At 44.0% G+C, this 26,120-nt stretch overlaps 1 protein-coding gene across 1 annotated transcript in view; it reads left to right on the top strand.

Annotated features, from left to right (window-relative positions):
* Positions 1-26,120, top strand: part of LOC120044019 (collagen alpha-1(XI) chain-like) — an 81,799-nt gene that overhangs the window by 11,408 nt on the left and 44,271 nt on the right. Inside the window, exons 4-10 of the mRNA XM_038988614.1 lie at positions 6,913-7,080; positions 9,545-9,758; positions 10,322-10,484; positions 18,935-19,057; positions 22,364-22,759; positions 23,764-23,883; positions 24,027-24,146. Coding sequence (XP_038844542.1) covers positions 6,913-7,080; positions 9,545-9,758; positions 10,322-10,484; positions 18,935-19,057; positions 22,364-22,759; positions 23,764-23,883; positions 24,027-24,146 — 1,304 coding nt within the window. The remainder of the gene's footprint in view (positions 1-6,912; positions 7,081-9,544; positions 9,759-10,321; positions 10,485-18,934; positions 19,058-22,363; positions 22,760-23,763; positions 23,884-24,026; positions 24,147-26,120) is intronic.

The following is a 26,120-nucleotide window of genomic DNA, read 5'->3' as shown; positions in this document are numbered from 1 at the left end:
ACAACTTCAAATTTTAAGTTACTGTAAGTGAACATACAACTCAACTTGAGAATTTATTTTACCTTATTTGCACATTTTCCAGTGTGCCTTACCTTTCAGTGAATTGTAATTAGCACCAATGACTGTATTTGTTCCCGACCGAGACATTGTTGTTGTATTCAATAGCTTTCAGTACTGTAGCCTTCACCAAGTGTCTAAGTTAATACGTTATTTTTTTAAATTAAAATTAAAATCCTTCTCCACCAAACTTATCAATTGGCATTATGTATTGGGGCAGGTAGCGTTCTCCTGGCATCCGCCAAACCCAGATTTGTCCGTCGGACTGCCAGATGGTGAAGCGTGAATCATCACTCAAGAGAATGCTTTTCCACTGCTCCAGAGTCCAATGGCGGCGAGCTTTACACTACTCCAGCCGACGCTTGGCATTGTGCATGGTGATCTTAGGCTTGTGTGCGGCTGCTCGGCCATGGAAACACATTTCATAAATCTCCCGATGAACAGTTTTTGTGCTGATGTTGCTTCCAGAGGTAGTGAGTGTTGCAAGGGAGGACAGATGATTTTTACACGCTACGCGCTTCAACTCTCATCTGTCCCGTTCTGTGAGCTTGTGTGGCCTACCACTTCGTGGCTGAGCCGTTGTTGCTCCTAGACGTTTCCACTTCACAATAACAGCACTTACAGTTGACCAGGGCAGCTTTAGCAGGGCAGAACTTTTATGAACTGACTTGTTGGAAAGGTGGCATCCTATGATGGTGCCATGTTGAAAGTCATTGAGTTCTTTAGTAAGGCCATTCTACTGCCAATGTCTATGGAGATTGCATGGCCGTGTGCTCGATTTTATACACTTGTCAGCAACGGGTGTGGCTGAAATAGCCGAATCACTAATTTGAAGGTGTGTCCACATACTTTTGCATATATAGTGTATATCATAAGGCCTTTCTTTGAGAGCCTAGTTTAAAAAAAAAAAAAAAACACCTTTATTTAACCAGGTAGGCCAGTTGAGAACAAGTTCTCATTTACAACTGCGACCTGGCCAAGATAAAGCAAAGCAGTGCGACACAAACAGCACAGAGTTACACATGGAATAAACAAACGTACAGTCAATAACACAATAGAAAAAGAAAAAAAACACCCAGGGGTGAAAGTAAGCTGGTAAGGTCTGGTACGGCGTCCCAGATACATAAATATTGGGGGTACGCCGTACCGGTACAACGTAAACCTAAACAATAATTAACACAAAATGCCAAGACAATATAGACCATTACACCATTATTTAACATTACCGCATGTCAGCCACATGAGAAATGAGAGAATTGACTTGAAACCCGGTGGTATAAGCTCCAAATTGTGTTGTGGAGGAGATGGGTGGCGTAGACAGCAGTGGAAGCAATTCAGGCTACAAGTTTAGGCCTAATGACAATCTCAGAATGTCATTACAATACACATCTAGGTGTTTTGTAACAGATGTCTATCTCAGTATAATAAGTCCAACTACTAACAGATTAGATTTGTTTAGAAAAATGTATGTTATTTATGTTTGTGTAGCATAAGATTAATCAACAAATCAATGTACATGCAAACACAGGTATTGAAACAAACAATTCTGAAAATCAACCAACGTAATAATAGTTAGTAATAATAGTCATTTTACTCAACAAGCTTGTTTAAATTCAGCTCACTTTGAGCAGAATTTGTTGAGTAAACAAACTTTAACACATTAGCTCAAATCCTTGACCTTTTGAAGTCCACTCAACTCACAGAATAACGCTGATAATACAATTGGTTAAATTGGCTTTTATACAGTATGGCCCTGATGCTCAGATGGAGAAATCCCCCGTTCAGAGGCGTGATTGGGTTTGAACAATGTTAGAATTGTTGCCTTTTTTTCAGGAGTAGAAATGGTCTGTGACTCATATCAGTGGGAAAGGAATGTCTTCAGAGAAGAGGTCGAATAGAGACCACTCTGATTACATGTATGTTCATGCATGATGCATGATAGAGGTTGTGGTGCTCAGTTGTATGCAGAAAAAGAGAGAGCGAAAAACAGGGAGTTATAGCAGCACACTATAAAGCTGCTGGGAATGTCCTCAGAAAAGCCGTCGAGGACAGAGAACAAATGATGCCAATGTGTGATAGATATATGGAGATAGTGGCCAATCTTCCTGCCTGCAGGACATATATGAAGGGTGTTCGGTCTATCACACTATTGTTGTGTAACATTAGCAGTGGACAGAGGGAGTTCTGTGAGCGAGGCTGTGTTAAGTGGGGCCTACTGAGGCCTGTTCTGTCTGTCAGCCAAGGCCGAGGAGAGGAGGACTAGAGAGGACAGTACTAACTGCCGTAGGGGAGACATGTTGTTCTCAGACACACACTGTCTGAGTGATTCATGGTCTTTGAGAGGAGGGGAACAGCAGGGAGGACCAGAAGAGGAGACACACAGACGGGAAGAAGAAGACCCAAATGTCACACGTGGGATGTGTGCTGTACACTCAGTGCCATGCTCGCTAGATGAGTGCTGGAATTTGGTGAGAGTGGAAAATATGTACAGTATGGCTGAACTCTGACCTTATGTGGCACTGGAAAACATATTGTTCTAACAAAGCACTCCTTTATCTGTATTTCTGCATGGCCACAACCACACATACAGTAGAATTCACATCACTCCAGTGTAATGTAGGTAGATGTGCTATATATATCACTCAGTCCAAGCTAGGGAGATCAAACACACTCTACATACACGTAATGACTCCAACAGGTAACGTGAGGTAAGGATTATTAGGAGGTCTAATGAGATTCAGACAGGTGATGCTGGCGGAGGAAGCATCGCTGCAGGACAGACAGGTAGATGGCAGACAGCGCCAGTCCTGAGGAGTCAGTCACTGTTGATGTTGGGGCGGCTCCAGACCTCACATGGCCTCCTGCCAACTGCTCTGCTCGCCCAGGGATGCTTTACGACACCAGGCCAGGGGAGAGGAGAGGAGGAGAAGGAACATTCCCCAGGCCTGTGTAAATGCCCCCATGGAGCAACTGTTCCTGCTCTACTTGTGGGAACAATGGGGGCTCTGGGACAGTAGGGTAGGAGGCAGGAAGGGGTAGGGTAGGGGGGATGAGAGGTTAGCACTCAGCTGTCCGTCTGTGTCACTGCTGTGTTTGATTAGCCTCTGTCTGTTTGTGGTCCTGTCTGTTTTAGCCCTTTTATCCCCTCATTGATGAATTCCGTCCTTCTTGTTCCCAGAATGCTAGAGATAATCTGATCTCTGTCAGATATCGAATTCCATCTCTTGCAGTTGTATTGATTGCCGTCCAAAATAGTTGGATGTTTTATATTAATTTGAATATTTCTGAGTCTTCTTTGGCTGGTGTAGGCCGTCATTGTAAATAAGAATTTGATCTTAACTGACTTGCCTAGTTAAATAAAGGTTAAATAAAAATAACTAAATAAAATATAGTATTGTTCTTTGTGAAACAAAGTTCTGAGGAGTATCTTTGTGTGTGTGTGTGTGTGTGTGTGTGTGTGTGTGTGTGTGTGTGTGTGTGTGTGTGTGTGTGTGTGTGTGTGTGTGTGTGTGTGTGTGTGTGTGTGTGTGTGTGTGTGTGTGTGTGTGTGTGTGTCTGGCACGTCATTGTGAAGATTGTGTCTTTCAGAAGAGGAATTTCTCCTGCTCTTCTCATTGTTTTCCCACATGGCGTTGCACATTTGGACTACTGTCTGAGGTCAAAGGTCAGATAGAAGGATGTCTGTACATTAGTCATGCGGATGTTATGTTTGGTTATGTATGCTGTGTTAAGTTATACATTAGTTATACTTTACATAATATTTTTATGCCAAACAACTCTATGCACAAGGACTGCATGTAACAATTTCCAGTGAAAAAGACCCATTTAGTGGAAGAACTGTACAGATCTATTTTAATACGACCACGTTTTCCAAAAGTATCTGCTCCAAATGAAGATTCAAAGATGTTTGCAAAAAGAATGGGATGTCAACTATGACATGGCACCTTGAGTTTAAAAACATCTATTTTGATTATTGAACTACAGTAAGTGAAGTGGATTAAAACCCGGTAACGGAATTACGGTAACGAAATGACGTCATGGTCCCTGATCTATATTACACAGAAATGCAGAATTATGAATAGGAATGTCATTCTCCTTACATTCTCCTGGACATCACAGCGCAGCAGAGCACAGTAGAGTACAGTACAGTGCAGTAGAGTAGAGTACAGTAGAGTACGGTACAATACACTGTACTGTACTGTACTAAACTCTACTTTTCTTTACAGTACTCTACTGTGCTCTACTCACTGTACTGTAATGTACTGTACTGTGCTATCTTAAAGATATGTGGGTTTTTGGTAATGGAATTACAAGACAAAATATTCATATTAGTTGGCAGTGGTCTTTACGTCAACATTATTTCATTTTAATGTATTTCTAATACATTTTAAGACTTTTTTTGCTAGATGTTATCCGAATACATATTTTCCATCTGTTTGACAAGAAATCAAAGTCTTTACTTAGGCCTAATTTTTAGGATGAAAATTATTGAAAAATGTATCTATGCCTTAATTTCCCCAAAATATAGACTCTTAGCTTTCATTTGACACCCAATTTGATATGCTCCTATGAACTTCATGTTGGTGCTCATGGGTCCTTTTACATGGACATGCTCAGTTTGGACAAGAGAGCCTTGAGGATTGGATAGTTTGGACAAGAGAGCCCATGTGATTGAAGAATTTGAACTAAAGAGCCTTTGGGATTGGATAGTTTAGACTAGACAAGAGAGCCCAGGGGATTGAAGAATTTGGACTAAAGAGCCTTTGGGATTGGATAGTTTGGACAAGACTGAGTGATTGAGTTATTGTTGTTTTGAGTCCAGTTGTCAGGTGTTTTGAGTCTGTCTGTAACACAGCACTCCAAAGGCCTGTCGTAATTAGACCCATGCTGCTGCAGATTAAAATGCTGTTCTGGCTGTTCCAAACATCATTGCCTTATGACCTGTGTGTGTGTGTGTGTGTTTGTGTGTGTGTGCACGCCATGTGTGCGCGCCGTATGTGTGTGACCAGCTTGACCTGATAAATTATTCACTGACATTTACTTCTTGGTTCATGGCAGGGCAATTAGGCTGGATTTGAAAAGACATCATAAATGTCTATGTGTGGGCGAGGACTGTGGGAATGAGCATCAGCATGAGTAAGGCTGTCACTGTGTGCGTAAGCTCAGACAGTTGTGTTTGTTAGGAGCAAGCAGCAACTCCTGTAATTAAATCATTTATAGGGATTGTTTATGACTCTCATATCAAAGTAGAATTTAAGCTGCTCTGTCTTACGGACCTTTAAATCAGTACCTGATGTTTTAATTGTTTCAGACTCAGTCTGGATTTAATTCACAGCTTAACCTATTTACAGTGCAGCCTGTTACCATTCTATGGGTGCTCTGTGGGTGAGATCTGAGCTGCTGTGAATAAAAGGTCTCTGCTATGCAAATAAATAATGCCATAAAAGCTAACAGGGTGTTTTTCAGCAAGCAGCGAGTGGGCACTGGTTAAACTCTCACCACATGTTGAATTAACAGAGAGAAGAAAAGTAGAAAGTGTAGCATGGGGAGAGGAGGGGAGAGAAAGAGCTACCGTAGGCAACTTCAATTTAGGATCCTCATTTTAAATGGCTGGAGTGCTCAATTCTGCGTTGCCAGTCTCCCCATAAGCTGTGTGTGTGTGTCTGTGTTAGGGCTGGAAATGGCCAGGGACCTCACAAGACGATATTATCACAATAATTAGGTATCGATACAATGATTTGCGATTTTCACAACTCTATATGTATTGCGATTCGATACTGCGATTCTATTGCGATTCGATGTTCCAAACACATTGCATTTTATATGTCTGCTGCAGAGGGACAAGAGAGAGCATGAGAAAATGAGTTTTGATCAGTTAGGGAAATAAAAGTGTTGGAAACATGTTGGCTCACTGTTTAAAAAGAACAAGCTATAGGATGAAAAAGTTTTGGCGCAGGTACAGACAGCTGACAAGTGCTAGCTAACGCTACCTAGCAAAACCAAAATAAATGACTAATTGACTGCTACAGGCATGTTTTAATGATCATGGAAGGGGTGAACACACAGCAGTGTGAACTAGTACATACTCCTACATCTTTTATTCCCATGTTACTTCTGAAGGAGTTCTCTTTGTGTTCATTCCTGATAAACACATTGTAACTGGAGAAATGTCTATTGCACATGCCAGTGAAATGTTGTGAATGGGAGAGATGGTGAGAGAGGTGTCTTGCTGTGGCATGCTGGCTCTAGGCAGGTGTCAGCTGTCAGGTGTGTTCCAGTGTGTAATGTACAGCAGGATTATACAGTAGGCGGAGTCATGGCTGGATCCCATAATAATAGCCCCGGAACAGAAGGCCACCTGCAGGACTGCTGCTTTCAGCACTGAGTGGGCCTGTCTCTGTCTCCTCTAATCCCACGCACACACAAACACACACACACACACACACACACACACACACACACACACACACACACACACACACACACACACACACACACACACACACACACACACACACACACACACACACACACACACACACACACACACACACACACAGGTTCCCACCAGCTCCTCCGAACTGGCAGTTCTCTCTGCTGTAAAGAACACAGCCTACCACCACTAAGTGTAGCCAGACAGCCAAATATTATATCGGTGACTGTACTGGTTGAAAACAACATGCTTACAGCTGCTGAGAGAATTAAGGTCCAAAATGATGATGATTTAGTTTTTCCCTCAAATGTCTGAATATCGTTAGCGGAACTGAACAGAAATTTGGACATCATATTTCTCATATGAAGTACGTGTTATTGTATCACTGTGTGCTGATGTGTCTCCTTCTCTCTGGTGTGCAGCTGATCTCATCGATGTGCTGCGGGTGCTGGAGCTGTCGGACCACATGGAGGGGGTGTCCATGGAGGCTGGCCTCTGCACCAGCAGGAAGGACATGGAGGAGACAGACATGGCCTATAGGATAGACAAGAAGATCCAGCTCAGTGCACCCACCAAACAGCTCTTCCCAGGTAACAACAATCTGTAGAGACGTAGTACACATCCAATGAGTCTGAGTCATGGTGTATGTGTGGTAATTGCAGTGAATCCTAAGCTTCACTGTAACACAACGGACCTGACTTTGTTCTCCCTCTTCTCCATGAGTGTAGGTCTTAGGGTGTAGTAGCACAGGCCATTATTATTATTCATTGAAGTTCAGATGTGTGATCTTGTTATTTTGGGAGGGGCAGTGGGTCTTGCCAGTGTGGGAGTCCCCAGGGTGGTGTGTTGCTACCTACTGTGTTCTCCACTGTATGGCTGACTGTATGACTGGCTGTATGGCTGACTGTATGACTGGCTGTATGAGTGACTGTATGACTGACTGTATGGCTGACTGTAGGACTGACTGTATGACTGATTGTATGACTGACTGTATAGCTGACTGTAGGACTGACTGTATGACTGACTAAATGACTGACTGTATGACTGACTAAATGACTGACTGTATGACTGACTGTATGACTAACTGTATGACTGACTGTATGACTGACTGTATGACTAACTGTATGACGGACTAAATTACTGACTGTATGACTGACTGTATGGCTGACTGTATGACTGGCTGTATGACTGACTGTATGACTGACTGTATGACTGACTGTATGACTGACTGTATGGCTGACTGTATGACTGGCTGTATGACTGACTGTATGACTAACTGTATGACGGACTAAATGACTGACTGTATGACTGACTGTATGACTAACTGTATGACTGACTGTATGCCTGACTGTATGACTAACTGTATGACGGACTAAATTACTGACTGTATGACTGACTGTATGGCTGACTGTATGACTGGCTGTATGACTGACTGTATGACTGACTGTATGACTGACTAAATTACTGACTGTATGACTGACTGTATGGCTGACTGTATGACTGGCTGTATGGCTGACTGTATGACTGACTTGTTTGACTGTATGACTGTATGACTGTATGGCTGACTGTATGACTGGCTGTATGACTGACTGTATGGCTGACTGTATGACTGACTGTATGACTGTATGACTGATTTGAATATTATTTCATTGGATACAGAAATTGCGTCCTGCCAGCGGGACACCTGTCGACAACTTCCGGTGAAATTGGAGGGGGCGCAATTCAAATAAATACTCATAAAAATTATGGATATTAAACATTTAGGTACATACAAGTGTCTTATATCGGTTAAAAGCTTAAATTCTTGTTCATCTAACTGCATTGTCCGATTTACAATAGGCTTTACAGTGAAAGCATGCCATGCGATTGTTTGAGGACGGCGCCCCACATCAACATGTTTTCCACCGGCACAGGTTTCATAAAATCACAAATAGCGCTGAAATATTCACTTACTTTTTGAAAATCTTCCTCTGATTTGCAATCCAAAGGGTCCCAGCTACAACATGCATGGTCGTTTTGTTAGATAAAATCCTTTACATCTCAAAAAGTTTGTTAAGTTGGCACCATAGATTTGAGTAATCCACTCGTTCAGAGAAAGGAATCCAAAAAGCTAACGCTAAACTTTGTTAAAACAAGTCAAAATACGTTTATATTTAATCCTCAGGTACCCTAAAAGGTAATTAAACTATCATATTTCATACGGAAAGAAATATGTTCACTAGGAAAGCAAAATTAACAGGTGCGCGTCCTCTTCGTCGCGCGCGTACAGACTGATTTCCAACTCTGACTCCCAGTACTAAAACTCAAAATTCTTCCTCGTTTGGGAAGAATTTTTTTGACCATGCTTGTCATTTGACCTATTTGAGCATGCTTGTCATTTATGAACATTTTGAACATCTTGGCCATGTTCTGTTATAATCTCCACCCGGCACAGCCAGAAGAGGACTGGCCACCCCTCATAGCCTGGTTCCTCTCTAGGTTTCTTCCTAGGTTTTGGCCTTTCTAGGGAGTTTTAGGCTGGGTTTCTGTACAGCACTTGGAGATATTAGCTGATGTACGAAGGGCTATATAAAATAAACTTGATTGATTGATTGATTGAAGAAACAAGCCTGAAACCTTGAACAAAGACTGTTGACATCTAGTAGAAGCCATATGAATTGCAATCTGGGAGCTGGTATTGCATATGCCCCTATGCTTCCCATTGTAAGAGCATGGGCTCTCAAAACAAAAATCTGGTTGGATTTTCTCCTACCATATCAATTGTGTTATAGGCTCATACATTATTTTAAAATGTCTATCAACTTCAAAGTGTTTTCCATCCAATGGTACCAATTATATGCATTTCCTGGCTTCTGGGCCAAAGTAAACAGGCAGTTTACTTTGACACGTCAGTCAGACAGGAAGTGGAGAAAAATAGACCCTAGCCTGAAGAAGTTATGTATTTTTACATGAAAAACTGTGTTGGGAGCAACATTATTTTAACACATCAGAGAATAACAGAGTAGAAAAGGTCAACCATATCATCCACAACAATTGTTCCTCCTTCCCCCCCAGACTCGTTGTTCCCTGTGGACTTCTCCCTGATGACAACAGTGAGGGCAAAGAAGGACACCCAGTTCTTCCTGCTGTCTGTGTATGATGAGCAGGGTGTACAGCAGCTGGGGCTGGAGGTGGGCCGCTCACCTGTCTTCCTGTATGAAGACCACCAGGGACAGCCCTCCCCGGAGCTCTACCCCATCTTCAAGAAGATCAACTTGGCTGATGGAAAGTGGGTACTACCCCTGGCCTGGTGTCCTTGGCTCTTGACTGGGACTTCTTCTCAAAACCCGAACTCTATAGCACCTGATTTATGATTGACACATATTGACATGATTGGGTGAGATTCACCTGCATCGTGTCATTTGGTTGGCCATTGGGTATCACCGTTGCCTGACCCAAAATATGCAGTTTCCTCTAAGTGATTTCACTTAGCCATACTTGAACGTGGCACACACAGCTCACACAATGTGCTTGACCCTAAGTGACCTGGAGCTATAAAGGACACACAGGACACACATAGATCACGAGGACACACATAGATCACGCTAGTACCGGAGTTCTTGGCTCACAATACAAGGTCAATAGCTTGACTTGACCCTGTAAAATACTACAATGTGATTCAATGCATTTGACCTTAGAAAACCCTTCCTCAGAATACTGCAAACAGGTGGTGCCTCCTTCTAACTGAACCCAAGTGACTTACATTCAACCTGACACTTCATATTGCTACATCTGCATTATAAAGATATCACTACACTGTACTAACCCATCTCTACCTCTCTGTCTGTCCAGGTGGCACAGAATAGCCTACAGTGTGGAGGGCAAGTCAGTCACCCTGTACCTGGACTGTGAGAAGGTGCAGACTCTGGAGTTACTAAGAGGGGACAATCCCCTGGTCAGCACGGAGGGGGTGACCGTGTTTGGAACACGACTACTGGACGAGGAGGTGTTTGAGGTAGGACACCAGGGCGAGGGAGTCAGGGTTGGGTGTGAATGAAGTAGTGTCATGGACTGTATGTAGGTATGTATGTACTGTAGTCTCATCAGTAGCAGAACACAAACTGGTTCATTCTAATATTGGATCTGAGGAACATCAATATTATTTGTTGGAACTTGTTTTAACTGGATTCTTGGCATAATGTAATATTCACTCACTCATCTTTGCTCACTCCTCGGAGCATAGCACCTTGACAAATGGATCTCCACACCATCTTATTCTGGGCCAGGTCCCAGGCTGATGTGGTGTTGAGTCCCAGGTTGTGTATGTCGTTGTCCAACTGGTTGGATGACCTGGTTCTTGGTCTTCCTCTTGGGCCTGGCCAGTTGGGGCATGATCCCTTCAGCATAAGGGCAGGCTCCAAAGGTGGGATTGATATGACCAGGTGACCGAACAGTCAGAGTCAGGAGGCTCTGACCAGGGAGGCGACGGGGTTGGTCCATCTTTTTCTCATATTGTAGATTTTTAATTTACATTTTTTTAATTTCACCTTTTATTTAACCAGGTATGCCAGTTGAGAACAAGTTCTCATTTACAACTGCGACCTGGCCAAGCTAAAGCAAAGCAGTGTGACAAAAACAACAACACAGAGTTGCACATGGGATAAACAAACGTACTGTCAATAACACAATAGAAAAATCTATACACAGTGTGTGCAAATGTAGTAAGATTAGGGAGGTAAGGCAATAAATAGGCCATAGTGGCAAAATAATAAACATTTTGCATTAACACTGGAGTGATAGATGTACAGATGATGATGTGCAAGTAGAGACACTGGGGTGCAAAAGAGCAAAAAAAATAACAATATGGGGGATGAGGTAGTTGGGTGGGCTATTTACAGATGGGCTGTGTACAGGTGCAGTGATCGATAAGCTGCTCTGACAGCTGATGCTTAAAGTTAGTGCGGGAGATATAAGTCTCCAGCTTCAGTGATTTTTGCAATTCGTTCCAGTCATTTGGCAGCAGAGAACTGGAAGGAAAGGCGGCCAAATGAGGTGTTGGCTTTGGGGGTGACCAGTGAAATATACCTGCTGGAGCGCGTGCTACGGGTGGGTGTTGCTATGGTAACCAGTGAGCTGAGATAAGGCGGGCCTTTACCTAGCAAAGACTTATAGATGACCTGGAGCCAGTGGGTTTGGCGATGAATATGTAGCGAGGGCCAGCCAACGAGAGCATACAGGATGCAGTGGTGGGTAGTATATCGGGCTTTGGTGACAAAACGGATGGCACTGTGATAGACTGCATCCAATTTGCTGAGTAGAGTGTTGGAGGCTATTTCACCGAAGTCAAGGATCGGTAGGATAGTCAGTTTTACGAGGGTATGTTTGGCAGCATAAGTGGAGGAGGCTTTGTTGCGAAATAGGAAGCCGATTCTAGATTTAATTTTGAATTAGAGATGCTTAATGTGAGTCTGGAAGGAGAGTTTACAGTCTAACCAGACACATAGGTATTTGTAGTTGGCCACATATTCTAAGTCAGAACCGTCCAGCGTAGTGATGCTAGTAGGGCGGGCGGGTGCGGGCAGCGATCGGTTGAAGAGCATGCATTTAGTTTTACTAGCATTTAAGAGCAGTTGGAGGCCACTGAAGAAGTGTGGATGTGGTCGTGCCATGTGATGCCCAGTATGCGGCAGAGGCACTCGGAGTCAAAGGCGTCCAGGCAATGTGTGAGGTTCAGGGTGATGGTCCATGACGTGTGAGGTCCAGGGTGAGGGTCCATGACGTGTGAGGTCCAGGGTGAGGGTCCATGACGTGTGAGGTCCAGGGTGAGGGTCCATGACGTGTGAGATCCAGGGTGAGGGTCCATGACGTGTGAGATCCAGGGTGAGGGTCCTCATGCCGTGGGGGGGTGTAGTCTTCCACAGTGATAGTCCACCTTAGAGGTTGGCTACCTTAGAGGCAGCATTGGCTTCATCATCAAGGGTGTCATGCCACTTCTGTTTGTCTCTTATTCTTATCTCATAGGTTTCAAGACGGTCCAGGGTCAAGTCAACCTGGTCCGTCTGAGTAGAATATCATTTTTGTTGAGGTTTCGCGGCAGTAGCTCTCCGGTAGCTTGTCTGGATGTGGTATCAAATACTGGGTCATCTACACTAAGTGTATAAAACATTAGGAACACATGCTCTTTTCATAACATAGACTGACCAAGTGAATCTAGGTGAAAGCTATGATCCCTTATTGATGTCACTTGTTAAATTCACTTCAATCAGTGTAGATGAAGGGGAGGAGACAGGTTATGTGTATGTGTGCCATTCAGAGGGTGAATAGGCAATACAAAATATTTAAGCACGCTTTTCAACTCGGGATGTGGTAGTAGGTGCCAGGCGCACCGGTGTCAGTGTATCAAGAACTGCAACGCTGCTGGGTTTTTCACTCTCAACAGTTTCTTGTGTGTATCAAGAATGGTCTATCACCCAATGGACATTCAGCCAACTTGACACAACCGTGGGAAATATTGGAGTCAACATGGGCCAGCATCCCTGTGGAACGCTTTTGACACCTTGTAGAGTCCATGGCCCGACGAATTGAGGCTGTTCTGAGGGCAAAAGGGGTACAACTCAATATTAGGAAGGTGTCCCTTATGTTTTGTACACTCAGCGTATATGAGCCGTTGCCTGGACAACACCGGGAGGAGGTTAGCACTCTGACTTGAACCCTAATGCAATATCCCTACTATAAATTCTACTTGTAGCCCTGAATAAATTATTTTATTGAGGCGTGAATGAGATCCTCTAAAGCCACAACGGACAAGATTAAAATAACTATTATTTCCATGTGAGCTTAATTCATCAAATATGCCTGTTAGACCAGTGGAGATATTCACTTGCGTCATATATTAGCTGAATATTCTGACATGAACCCGCAGGGGATCCCGATCCCACTAACCTTGTTTTAACTCGGATGACTTTCTCTTCTCATAACCTCATTTCTGTCCCGGCCCATACAAATGAAAGAGATGGCACATTCCATCACATACTCCACTAATTGTGTTCAGTTGTGAACATGCAGACTGGAGCAGTATGTGTTGTTGCTGTAAGCTTTAATGGGGGGTGAATGGGAGGGGTGGAGAATGGTTGAGAGTGGAGCAACAGGTAGGGGAGGACTAGGTTGTTTGCGGAAGGGAGTGGGGGGGGGGGGGGGGGGGGGTACTGTTCAGACATGATCTGCTCTGGCCACATCTTTTCTACTGTGATCAAATACCTGGATATGAAACTCAACATTTGTATTTGTATGAGTGAGTTTGGATGTTTTGGAGAGTGTGTGGTGTTAGATGTGTTGACATTTGAACAGACAGCTCTATATTCTGACGTTTCAGTGAATGTGTGAGTGTGAACATGTGTCAGTGAATGTATGAGTGTGAACATGTGTCAGTGAATGTGTGAGTGTGAACATGTGTCAGTGAATGTATGAGTGTGAACATGTGTCAGTGAATGTGTGAGTGTTGTTCATGTCTGCTGATTGCGAGGATTGATCTTGTGGGAGGAGGAATTTCCCAGTCGTCAGTGTTTATCCCTACGGCGACACTCGTCAGGGCTGCTGTCCTCATCATTATCCCTGAGTAGCTGTGGAGGGCAAAGATCACATATTTAATGATGGCTTGGGTTGTTTGAGCTAGGTGAAAGTGATTGGGGAAATGACCACGTCATTATGGAACCTTAAAATTGAAATGGACACTGAACAGTGAGTTATGATGTGTAGTTAAATATGTGAATAATATAATGTGTGCGTGTGCGTGTGCGTGTGTGCCATACATATGTGCTTTCAAATCAGACAATAAAAAGATAAATTAATTCCAAGTTAAGCTCATATTCTTTTATTTTCATTTCCCTGACCCTGTTCCATAAGTCATTCCCAATGTCTCTCCCAGGATAGTGTGCAGGCCTAGTCCATTGTAATTCCAATGCAGCTCCACTCTTAATTCAGTAGCCTCCAGCATAAAGAGAGCCGAGTAGAGCAGCAGTCCCATCTCTGCTCATGTCCGCAGGACCTGAGACACAGAGGGGGAGAGTAGGAGGGGGTTACAGAGCACACACCCTCCCATCTCTCAGGCCCTTCAGGGTACCATCCCAACCCAGACTTTGCATACTTGAGACATTGGAAAAGAACAGAGGAAGGGTTATTATCTGGCCCTAATCCTCTCAGCTTTCACCCTCTCAGAACCAGATGTCCCCTGACGTTCTCACGTAGACAAGAACTATACAATCTCCCTCTAGCCACGCCCCCACACAATAACCTCCCCTCCCGCTGATGGCTTAACTTTACCTCAAATGCTTCTCCTACTCCATAAGTAAAACTTAATAGCCTCCCATGCCATTAGGTTCCCTCTCCCTCTCTTACTTTAACAGACACCCCTCTATCTCCCAAATAAAACAGTCTTCTTTCTCCAATTAAGCAATGCTTCCCCTGAACATTCCTTGTATAAAACAACTGTAAAGATCCATTTTCACCCCAACCCCATCTTTCAAAACATCCCATTTATCATTCCTTAGGCTGCAAAAAAAACATCCCTTTGACGTCCTTATGACTAATACCCGTCAATTATCAACATTCTCTTTAGCATTCTCTCTGCTCTGCTCTCTCTGAATAGTCTAAGTGAGTGAGAGGCCAGCTCATGTGTCCCATGTTGAATGGCTGTGGGTCAGGGCTGTGTTGACCTGGATGAGGCTGGTACTGGGGGAGAGGTTAGAGGTTGGCCTTGTTCGCAGGCCCGTTCTGTTCCCAGGACCTGGTCCTGTTCCAGGAGGGATCCAGAGGGCCAGTGTTCCGGCCCAGTTCCCCCAGCGTGGGAGAACATAGTGTGGGAGCTTGGGGACGGTGGTCAGCCCCTAATGCTTCTATTGCTTCCAGATTTCCTTCGAATGACTGTTGGTGTTGTTTACACACGTGCAGAGCCACGGACACAAGAATGTGCACGTAAATACTGTACGCACACACACACACACACACACACATGCACGTACACATACAAAAGCAATCATTTAATTGTCCACAAGTCTGAATGTATTGTCTGGGCTCTCTGTGGGCTGTTTGTGTGTTTTTGACACGTCTAACGCTTAGATATGATCCAGCCGAGTGTTTATGTGTGAACAACATCTGACCGTGTCTGTCTGTCTGTATTAGTCATTGTATTATTGCTGTGAGTAATCAGGCCTCTTTAGAAAACAGTCAGAGTGTTGGTGTTGGTCTGGCTTGATGTTGGGCTGTTATCAAGCGTGTCTTAAAAGGGCAGATTTGATATTGATAGAGGAATCTCATGGATAGCTGGAGAGATTGGAAATGCTGCATTAATTAGTCAAGGTCTGTCTGTTGTAGATGCATTTCTTCCTTTCTGATGATTGTATTCAGATGTTTTGACATCTGTTGCCCTGCAGGCTAGTAAGGAGCTAAGTATTTATTCTTGTTTTACTGTAGTGAGGTGTAGTCATATTCAGTGCAGTATGTGTTGTTGTTGATTTGGTTGTTGTTAGGGGTTCAAGCAGCGAAGCTGGTAATACCTTATTGTATTTCTTCTGGTTCATTATTATTATACTGGATTCTTCCCCCAGGGAAAATAACATGCACATTCCTGTGAGATGGTAAGTCTAGGATGGCACAACTTGGCATGTTGGTAACGGCCCATGGGTCACACCCTCTCATGCAATCCCATGCAAATTTGCCTCATTGTGGCACTATAACAAGCGATTAAAAATGCTATATTTTAAAGCTCATGCTACTCACCCTGTGTGACGGAGAGTCATGAAATTTGGTACATAGGTCCCACTCCTCACAAGGAACAAATTTGCCTCATGGCCCTATAAGGTCCGCCATGATGCATTTTCCGCCATTTATAATGATGTGAAAAACACTTAAAACGCTACTCCTCTGTCACCGAATGACCGATCTGCACAAAAATGGATATATGGCATCTATGGAACAAGTTTTACCAACACACTATTTTTCAGTCTAGTATGTCAAACAACATGGCAACTACTGACCAATAAACATTCACATGGACCTGATCTGGCACATAAATACATATAAATCAGACACAGATAATCGTATTGTAATTCAACTTGGTACATATGTTCCAAACACAGTTTAGACTCAACATATGCAAGCACATTTAGATCAACCACATGGTGGCGCTATAACGGGCACATATTTATATTTCTTGATCTGTTTGACTCAGAGTGATGAAATTTGGCACACATGCTCAGGGATATTAGTTTAGCTAACATGTAAAGTATGGTTCATTTTGGCACTGTTGGACAGGAAAAAACATTAATGCAAGCTCATTGGCTCATAGCAGCCATATTGTTTGAGCTAGAGTCCTGTAAAATAGAAGAAGCCACTTAAAGTGTTCAATATCATAAAAAATTGTTAAAAATACCTTAAACTCATATAGCATGATCTGATAGATTTTTCGTTCGGATATTTGCGAAGCGTGGTAAGGAGCACAGAGTACAGCTCATCCTTGGGCGATGTGTCCAATCTATCTTGATGGTGGCACAGAGGGCCCACACCTTGAACCCCGGCATTGCTGCTTGCAGCTATATTCATTGTTGTTGTTGTGTATAAACCTGTTGGTCCTATTAGCCCAGAGAGATACAGACTGTATAACAGTGCTACAAAGGAGTGTTTGATGACTCCTAGTTCAGGCCAGTTCTAGACAGTGTTTATGGAGTGAGATCTCATTAGTGGAGAAGAGGGAAATTCCGTTCATTGTGGCTTTAACAAGGTCTATATAATAAGGCCTTAATTGGCTGCTATGAAAGGGAAAGGGAAAAGAGAATAGCACAACTGAATGTATTGAACTGAAATGTATCTTCCGCATTTAACCTAACCCCTCTGAATCAATACCAGCTAACTAGCACCACAGTGCAGGCCTGGGCACCATAAAGCAAGCCCACACTTCCAACCACTCTAGTCCTATGTTAGTCAATGGAGCAGCTCTATTGGCTGAAACGTTGGTATCAAAGATCCATGACATTGTATACAGAGTATCCAATAGTACTAGTCTGCTGGAGATTCTTCTTTCTTCAGTGGAGCTGAGTCAGCCTGTGGGTCGCTATGGGAACTAGACAGTACTGTGTGACTGTGATCTGATGCTGTTTGTTGGTTTTTGTCATCAGCACTTCAGAGGAGGAACTGTATTTTTTATTTAACTAGGTAAGTCAGTTAAGAACCAATTCTTATTTACATTGACAGCCTACTGGGGAACAGTGGGTTAGCTGCCTTGTTCAGGGGCAGAATGACAGATCTTTACCTTGTCAGCTCGGGGATTCGATACAGCCACCTTTCAGTTACTGGCCCAACGCTCTAACCACTAAGCTACCTGCCGCCTCGCTCCCAGACTGTGGTCTAAGTCATCTACACACATATTCTCCTCAGATATTTGCAGCCACTGTAATGTGCTGATAGATGGATAAGGCTGCCTCCATGTCTAGAGATGTGCTCTGTGGCTCTGGCTCTGTACTGTAATGCTGTACATCTGCTGCACAGGGACAAAGTAGTCACGAAGCTGACCAGCCGGCCGGCGCCAGCTAGGGGGAGTGGGGAGGGATACGGTACCAAAGGTGGAACAGGGCCTTTGATCTTTGGCTGAGAATCCCTCTCTCTCTCTCTCTCTCTCTCTCTCTCTCTCTCTCTCTCTCTCACTCTCTGAAAAGGTGTGGTAGAATTTGATGTTGATTGGGTTTTCATCTCTGGAGCATTAACTGTAACCTAGTAGTTTATGTTGGCTAAATACTGGCCTGAGATCTGTGCTCGGTGAGATCTGAGTGAAGCACTAATAAAACGTGTGGGGGGGGGGGGGGTTTGGCGAGGTCTGTCTGTGTGTTTATGTGTACACACACTCTGGCCCTCCGAGGCAAGCTGGGGATGTAAAGGGGTGTTTGAAATGTGAGTGTGACGGAAGTATTTGACTGTTATGTGTACACTCAGCACCCTGCTAGAAGCCTGGGAACAGAGGGGTTGTGGGAGCAGCAGTCACAGTAGTATTGGCCATTTTATACACACAGGATATTCACATGTGAAACGGCTTCAGCTCTATTAAACACATTCTCTTAGAGGTATGGCAGCATCCTACACAGCATTCAATTTCCCAGCCATTTTCAGCCTGGTCCTCCGAGGCCATCGCAGTGCTTCTCATAGACTGCAATGTCAGAGTGACGTGCTGATCCTTTCTGTCCCTGTATGTTTGTCTGTGAGGTTAACATGATGCTTTTATGTTTTTCTGTATGCTTGTCTGCCTGCCTTTCTGGTGTGTGTGTATGTGTGTGTGTGTGTGTGTGTGTGTGTGTGTGTGTGTGTGTGTGTGTGTGTGTGTGTGTGTGTGTGTGTGTGTGTGTGTGTGTGTGTGTGTGTGTGTGTGTGTGCGTGCGTGCGTGCGTGCGTGCGTGCGTGCGTGCGTGCGTGTGTGTTTTCCAGGGAGAGATCCAACAGTTGTTGATTCTGGAGGACGCCCAGGCTGCGGCTGACTACTGCCTGCACTACATCCCTGACTGTGACTCTCCCCTGTCCTACAACAGCCTGGCACAGGACCCTGAGCAGGTCAGTACTCCAGCCACCAGGGGGAGACACCCTCTGACATACACACATACCCACACAGTACACACACACACACTATTCCACTCCCCCTTCACCTGTCTTGTTTTATTATCAGTGATTCATCCACCCAAAATATCCTCTTCAAACTGTAACAGTATTTCTTTATTTCTCTCTCCCCTTCTCTCTCTCTCTCTTCTTTTATATATGTATGCAATGAAATAATCTGTTATACAGTAGTTGATGATGTGGGTTTCTGGCTGCTAGCAAAGAAACCAGGTTGGAATTCCATCTGTAGTTAGTGAACAGGGGTGCTAACAAGACACACACAACCTTACAACCTCAGTAAAACTGCAAATGAACACAAAGACATGGATTGCGTTCTGCACCTTCAATAAAACCCAGATGGTCCCTGATCATAATTTGATTATGGAACAGAGAGTGTATTTGTCTGGACTGCTTTAGAGTTGAACTCACAGAGCGATATTTCCAGTTTGACTTCTCTCTATGCTGGCTCAGTCAGGGCTCAACATTTCAGAGATACAGGTTCATGTTGAGGCTTTGTGCAGGTCCTGACTACACAGCACAGTGCTGGCTGCTACAGCTGCTTCCTCAGCCCCTTGTTTCTCAGCCAACAGATAAAACGATGAACAAGCAGCATGCATATCAATAGTGTCTGCCAGAGACCTGCCCAGCCCCGCCCTCTGTAGCCCAGCCAATCCCAGCCTTGGCCAGGTACTGAATCACATGATTTATCACTACCCAGTCTGCTCGGCCTAGGGGCCCGAACACACCACTAAAACACAGGGAGGCCAGGCCAGAGAAGAATGAACATCAGTCAGTCAGCATGAGAAGAAGCTCCACTCCCTGTCTTTGATAGTGAGCCAGCAGCAGAGTGGTGCATCTCTTCCTTGGTTGTGTTGAGCTGCTTCAGCTTGAACACACACAGCCAGGAGCCCCGTAAATCTCACAGGATATCACCACTCTGGCTCTTCCCCTCTTCACCGGGCCTGCTTGGGCAATGGGATACACTTGGGAGAGATTAGTTATATTATGATGTATGTGTGTGTCTTTATGTTGGAGAAAAGTGTTTTGGAGAGAGGGAGAGAGGAAAAGTAAGAAATATTGATTCATGCGGCCCACAGGGAGATACTGTCAGAGTCTGTGAGAACAGTGTTCTGTGTGTAGCCTCCTATGCCTGGCTGTGTGTCTGTGTCTGGGTGTGTCCAATTCCTGGCGCTGCTCCTGGGACTGTCCATCAGTGTCTATCAGACGTAGAGCGTGTTGGCTATTCTAGATCTACAGCTGAGAAACCTGCTCTGTGTCCAAGACCTTGTCAGCATCACTCAATCTATTCATTTTATATCCCCCTCACACTGACCCTGTTTACAAACCATCACAATCTCCTCATCAACGTATTTTACAGACCAGATCTTCAACATCGTTCTCATATAAAGGTCTTCAATAATAGTGACAGGTATGGATATGAGTTAAAAAAGGACATAAATGACATTTATGTTTACATATTTTATCCTTTCTAGGACACACGTTCCTCTAGCGGAACCCCCCCACAACATTCCGCTGGAAAGGCAGCGCGGGAAATTCAAAAATATTTTTTTGAAATATGTAACTTTCACACAATAACAAGTCCAATACAGCAAATGAAAGATAAACATCTTATTAATCTATCCATCGTGTCCAATTTCAAAAATGCTTTACAGCGAAAACACAACATATGATTGTTAGATCACCGCCAAGTCCAAAAAACACACAGCCATTTTCCCAGCCAAAGATAGGAGTCACAAAACGCAGAAATAGAGATAGAATTAATCACTAACCTTTGATGATCTTCATCAGATGACAATCATAGGACATCATGTTACACAATACATGTATGTTTTGTTCGATAATGTGCATATTTATATCCAAAAATCTTAGTTTACATTGGCGCCATGTTCAGAAATGCCTCCAAAATATCCAGAGAAATTGCAGAGAGCCACATCTAATAACGGGAAATACTCATCATAAACTTTGATGAAAGATACATGTTTTACATAGAATTAAAGATACACTTGTTCTTAATGCAACCGCTGTGTCAGATTTTTTTTTTTAATTACGGAAAAAGCACACCATGCAATAATCTGAGACGGCGCTCAGATATAACAACATTTCTCCGCCATGTTGGAGTCAACAGAAATACGAAATTACATCATAAATATTCCCTTACCTTTGATGATCTTCATCAGAATGCACTCCCAGGAATCCTAGTTCCACGATAAATTGTTGTTTTGTTCGATAATGTCCGGTATTTATGTCCAAGTAGCTACTTTTGCTAGCACGTTTAGTAAACATATCCAAACGCTCGCGCCGGTCCAGGCGAACTCAGACGAAAACTTCAAAAAGTTATATTACAGGTCGAATAAACTGGTCAAACTAAGTAGAGAATCAATCTTCAGGATGTTGTTATCATATATATCCAATAACGTTCCAACCGGAGCATTCCTTCGTGTCTGTAGAAGTTATGGAACGCAAGGCGATATCATGAGGAATGCACGTGACCAGGAACTGGCAATCTGCCAGACCACTGACTCATTCCCCTCTCATCCGGCCCCACAACACAGTATAAACTTCATTCAACGTTCTACAGACTGTTAACATCTAGTGGAAGGCGTAGGAAGTGCAAACAGATCCATATCTTACAGGGATTTGAACAGGCGATGAGTTGAATATCGACCAGCCTCAGAATTTCCACTTCCTGTTTGGAAGTTTGCCTGCCATATGAGTTCTGTTATACTCACAGACATAATTCAAACAGTTTTAGAAACTTCAGAGTGTTTTCTATCCAATAGTAATAATAATATGCATATATTAGCATCTGGGACAGAGTAGGAGGCAGTTCAATTTGGGCACGCTATTCATCCAAAGTGAAAATGCTGCCCCCTATCCATAAAAAGTTTTAACAGCCCAACAGGGTCCCCTGACCTCATGAGAAAGTATGTCCTCTCTGTTGACAGGCCAGTGGTAAACAGTGTGTGTGTGTGTGTGTGTGTGTGTGTGTGTGTGTGTGTGTGTGTGTGTGTGTGTGTGTGTGTGTGTGTGTGTGTGTGTGTGTGTGTGTGTGTGTGTGTGTGTGTGTGTGTGGGGGGGGGGGGGGGGGGGGGGGAGTCATGATCTATGCCTGGCCCTACTGGATGTGTGCATAGTGTCTCTCTTCTCCTGGCTTGTTATGTTTCAGGTATTTCACCATGTTGTTGTTTCTCTTGTTCGTGCCCCACCTCCTCCCTTGCCCCCCCTCCCCCTTTTTCATAAAAGACCTCTCAACTTAAACCTGATCCCATGATACAAAGCAACGAACCAGAGGAGCCAAAGAAACACTCCAAGAAAGACAGAAAAGGAAAAAAGAACAAAAAGAAGCGTGACAAGAAGGGGAGGGGCAAGAAGGAGTCGAGGAAGAAGAGAAAAGAAGGAGAGGCGGGTCCAGAGGAGGAGGGTTTCGTCCAGGTGTCCACTGTTTTGCCTGTAAACCAATCCCAAGAAACCTACTATCCCACTGAAAAGACATCTACGATGGAACTGTTCACTCCTGAAGCTGTCACCCCATCTGAAGCCCCTGACCAGACCACCATGATCCCAGAGAGGCCCACACACAGGCCTGACTCTGACATTGAGGACCCCTCCGTGGTGCCCAGTGCACTGCCTGAGTCAAAGGTCACTGAGGAGGTAGACTGAAAAGTTACAATGCAGCTCCCCTCCCCCTCCATCCCATCCCTAACAGAGCACTGACCCACTCCCCCAGAATGCCTCATCTACACCCTCTGTCACCTGCTCCTCTCCTCACTATGACCTCTAACCTAACCAGCACTACCCTAATCACCTCCTCCTCTTCCAGGACTCACAATGGAACACGGAGAATCCCTGCATCCCTCTAGATCTAGATTAAGTAGAGTATGCAGACAATCTAGAATTTAGACTATTTTCTACACTGTGTTTTAACACATAGACAACTGTGTCTCAATTGTCACAATAGTTGTTTATGGGTTGCACGACATTCATATGACTCTAGTTGTGTGGATAACACTAGTTCTGTATTTTCTAGTACCTGTAGTTGAACATGCATATCTGAGTAAGTGGTATGTATGAGGTGTTGTGTGTTGTAGTTTTTCTGTGATGTCTCCTTGACCTGAGAGTTTATGTCCTTACATTAACCCAGTCCAAACCTTTGATTTTAAAGCTATACATGTATCCTAAACAGTATGCCTCCTATGTTGCATTGTCTTTCAAAAGTTGTTTTGTCAGCAAATATGTAGGTAAAAATCCCCATGATTGAAAAGTCCCCATGATTGAAATCTCTAAAGGTTATTGTTTGCTACTTTTGCTAATTTGCTGAATTTGCTTATTTTCATACTCTGGCTGTAATGGCTGTCATAATACATGTCATGCTGCCATCACTACCTGGTTGTGAAATATTCCATCACCATAGGATGATTAATAACACACACTGAGGCTTGCTACATGTATGACCTGCCTATTCCCATAACCAACACCTGTGCTGCTAACTATCTTGTACGCTGTGATAGGCTGTGTAAAATGGAAGCGCTGGGCGAACTCAGTGGACTGGGCAGACAGAGAGACAGACAGACCATAATGTTGCCCAGTGTCTCCACGGTTTCCGTTACCATGGTTCTGACCTTAAACGCTCTGGCCTTGTGCAGGAGGAGAGGCTGGACAAAAAGCCCCAGATGGAGGAGTTCAGCGACAACTTATACGGCGACCTGTACGATGACCTCGCTGTCTCCATGGTAACAGTGGGTCCCAATATCAGCGAGTACGAGGTCAGTTGAATTGAGATTTTTATATACTGTATGTTCATACGGTGAAGCTCAGTTTTAGTACCACCGTCATGTTCAGTAGCAGCTCAGTTATTAATGTGGTCATTGGATCATGTGATTTACTGGCATGTTGTGTGGACTTGTAGGCTGTAGAGTATGAGGACATAAGTAACGAGACAGAGAACCAGGAGTATGAAGAGTATGAGACGTACGAGGACGGATATGGCTTTGCAGAGAGAGAGGGGGCTGATACCTGGGATGGAGAGGTAGGCCTCATCAAGCATTCAGTTCAACTGTATTCACTCAGAACCTGCTGAGACTGCTGTACATGACCTACAACTGTTTTCACTCAGAACCTGCTGAGACTGCTGTACATGAGCTACAACTGTATTCACTCGGAGACTGCTGAGACTGCTGTACATGACCTACAACTGTATTCACTCAGAGACTGCTGAGACTGCTGTACATGACCTACAACTGTATTCACTCAGAGACTGCTGAGACTGCTGTACATGACCTACAACTGTATTCACTCAGAGACTGCTGAGACTGCTGTACATGACCTAAAACTGTATTCACTCGGAGACTGCTGAGACTGCTGTACATGACCTACAACTGTATTCACTCAGAGACTGCTGAGACTGCTGTACATGACCTACAACTGTATTCACTCAGAACCTGCTGAGACTGCTGTACATGACCTACAACTGTATTCACTCAGAACCTGCTGAGACTGCTGTACATTACCTACAACTGTATTCACTCAGAGACTGCTGAGACTGCTGTACATGACCTACAACTGTATTCACTCAGAACCTGCTGAGACTGCTGTACATGACCTACAACTGTATTCACTCGGAGACTGCTGAGACTGCTGTACATGACCTACAACTGTATTCACTCAGAGACTGCTGAGACTGCTGTACATGACCTACAACTGTATTCACTCAGAGACTGCTGAGACTGCTGTACATGACCTACAACTGTATTCACTCAGAGACTGCTGAGACTGCTGTACATGACCTACAACTGTATTCACTCAGAGACTGCTGTACATGACCTACAACTGTATTCACTCAGAGACTGCTGTACATGACCTACAACTGTATTCACTCACAGACTGCTGAGACTGCTGTACATGACCTACAACTGTATTCACTCAGAGACTGCTGAGACTGCTGTACATGACCTACAACTGTATTCACTCAGAGACTGCTGAGACTGCTGTACATGACCTACAACTGTATTCACTCAGAACCTGCTGAGACTGCTGTACATAACCTACAACTGTATTCACTCAGAGACCGCTGAGACTGCTGTACATGACCTACAACTGTATTCACTCAGAGACTGCTGAGACTCCTGTACATGACCTACAACTGTATTCACTCAGAACCTGCTGAGACTGCTGTACATTACCTACAACTGTATTCACTCAGAGACTGCTGAGACTGCTGTACATGACCTACAACTGTATTCACTCAGAACCTGCTGAGACTGCTGTACATGACCTACAACTGTATTCACTCAGAGACTGCTATACATGACCTACAACTGTATTCACTCAGAGACTGCTGAGACTTCTGTACATGACCTACAATTGCATTCACTCAGAACCTGCTGAGACTGCTGTACATGACCTACAACTGTATTCACTCAGAGACTGCTGTACATGACCTACAACTGTATTCACTCAGAGACTGCTGAGACTTCTGTACATGACTTACAATTGTATTCACTCAGAACCTGCTGAGACTGCTGTACATGACCTACAACTGTATTCACTCAGAGACTGCTGAGACTGCTGTACATGACCTACAACTGTATTCACTCAGAACCTGCTGAGACTGCTGTACATGACCTACAACTGTATTCACTCAGAACCTGCTGAGACTGCTGTACATGACCTACAACTGTATTCACTCAGAGACTGCTGAGACTGCTGTACATGACCTACAACTGTATTCACTCAGAGACTGCTGAGACTGCTGTACATGACCTACAACTGTATTCACTCAGAACCTGCTGAGACTGCTGTACATGACCTACAACTGTATTCACTCAGAGACTGCTGAGACTGCTGTACATGACCTACAACTGTATTCACTCAGAACCTGCTGAGACTGCTGTACATGATCTACAACTGTATTCACTCAGAACCTGCTGAGACTGCTGTACATTACCTACAACTGTATTCACTCAGAGACTGCTGAGACTGCTGTACATGACCTACAACTGTA

Source organism: Salvelinus namaycush, chromosome 3 (genome assembly GCF_016432855.1).
Source record: "Salvelinus namaycush isolate Seneca chromosome 3, SaNama_1.0, whole genome shotgun sequence".
In the NCBI taxonomy this organism is placed as follows: Eukaryota; Metazoa; Chordata; class Actinopteri; order Salmoniformes; family Salmonidae; genus Salvelinus; species Salvelinus namaycush.
This window is presented reverse-complemented; position numbering and strand designations above follow the sequence as displayed.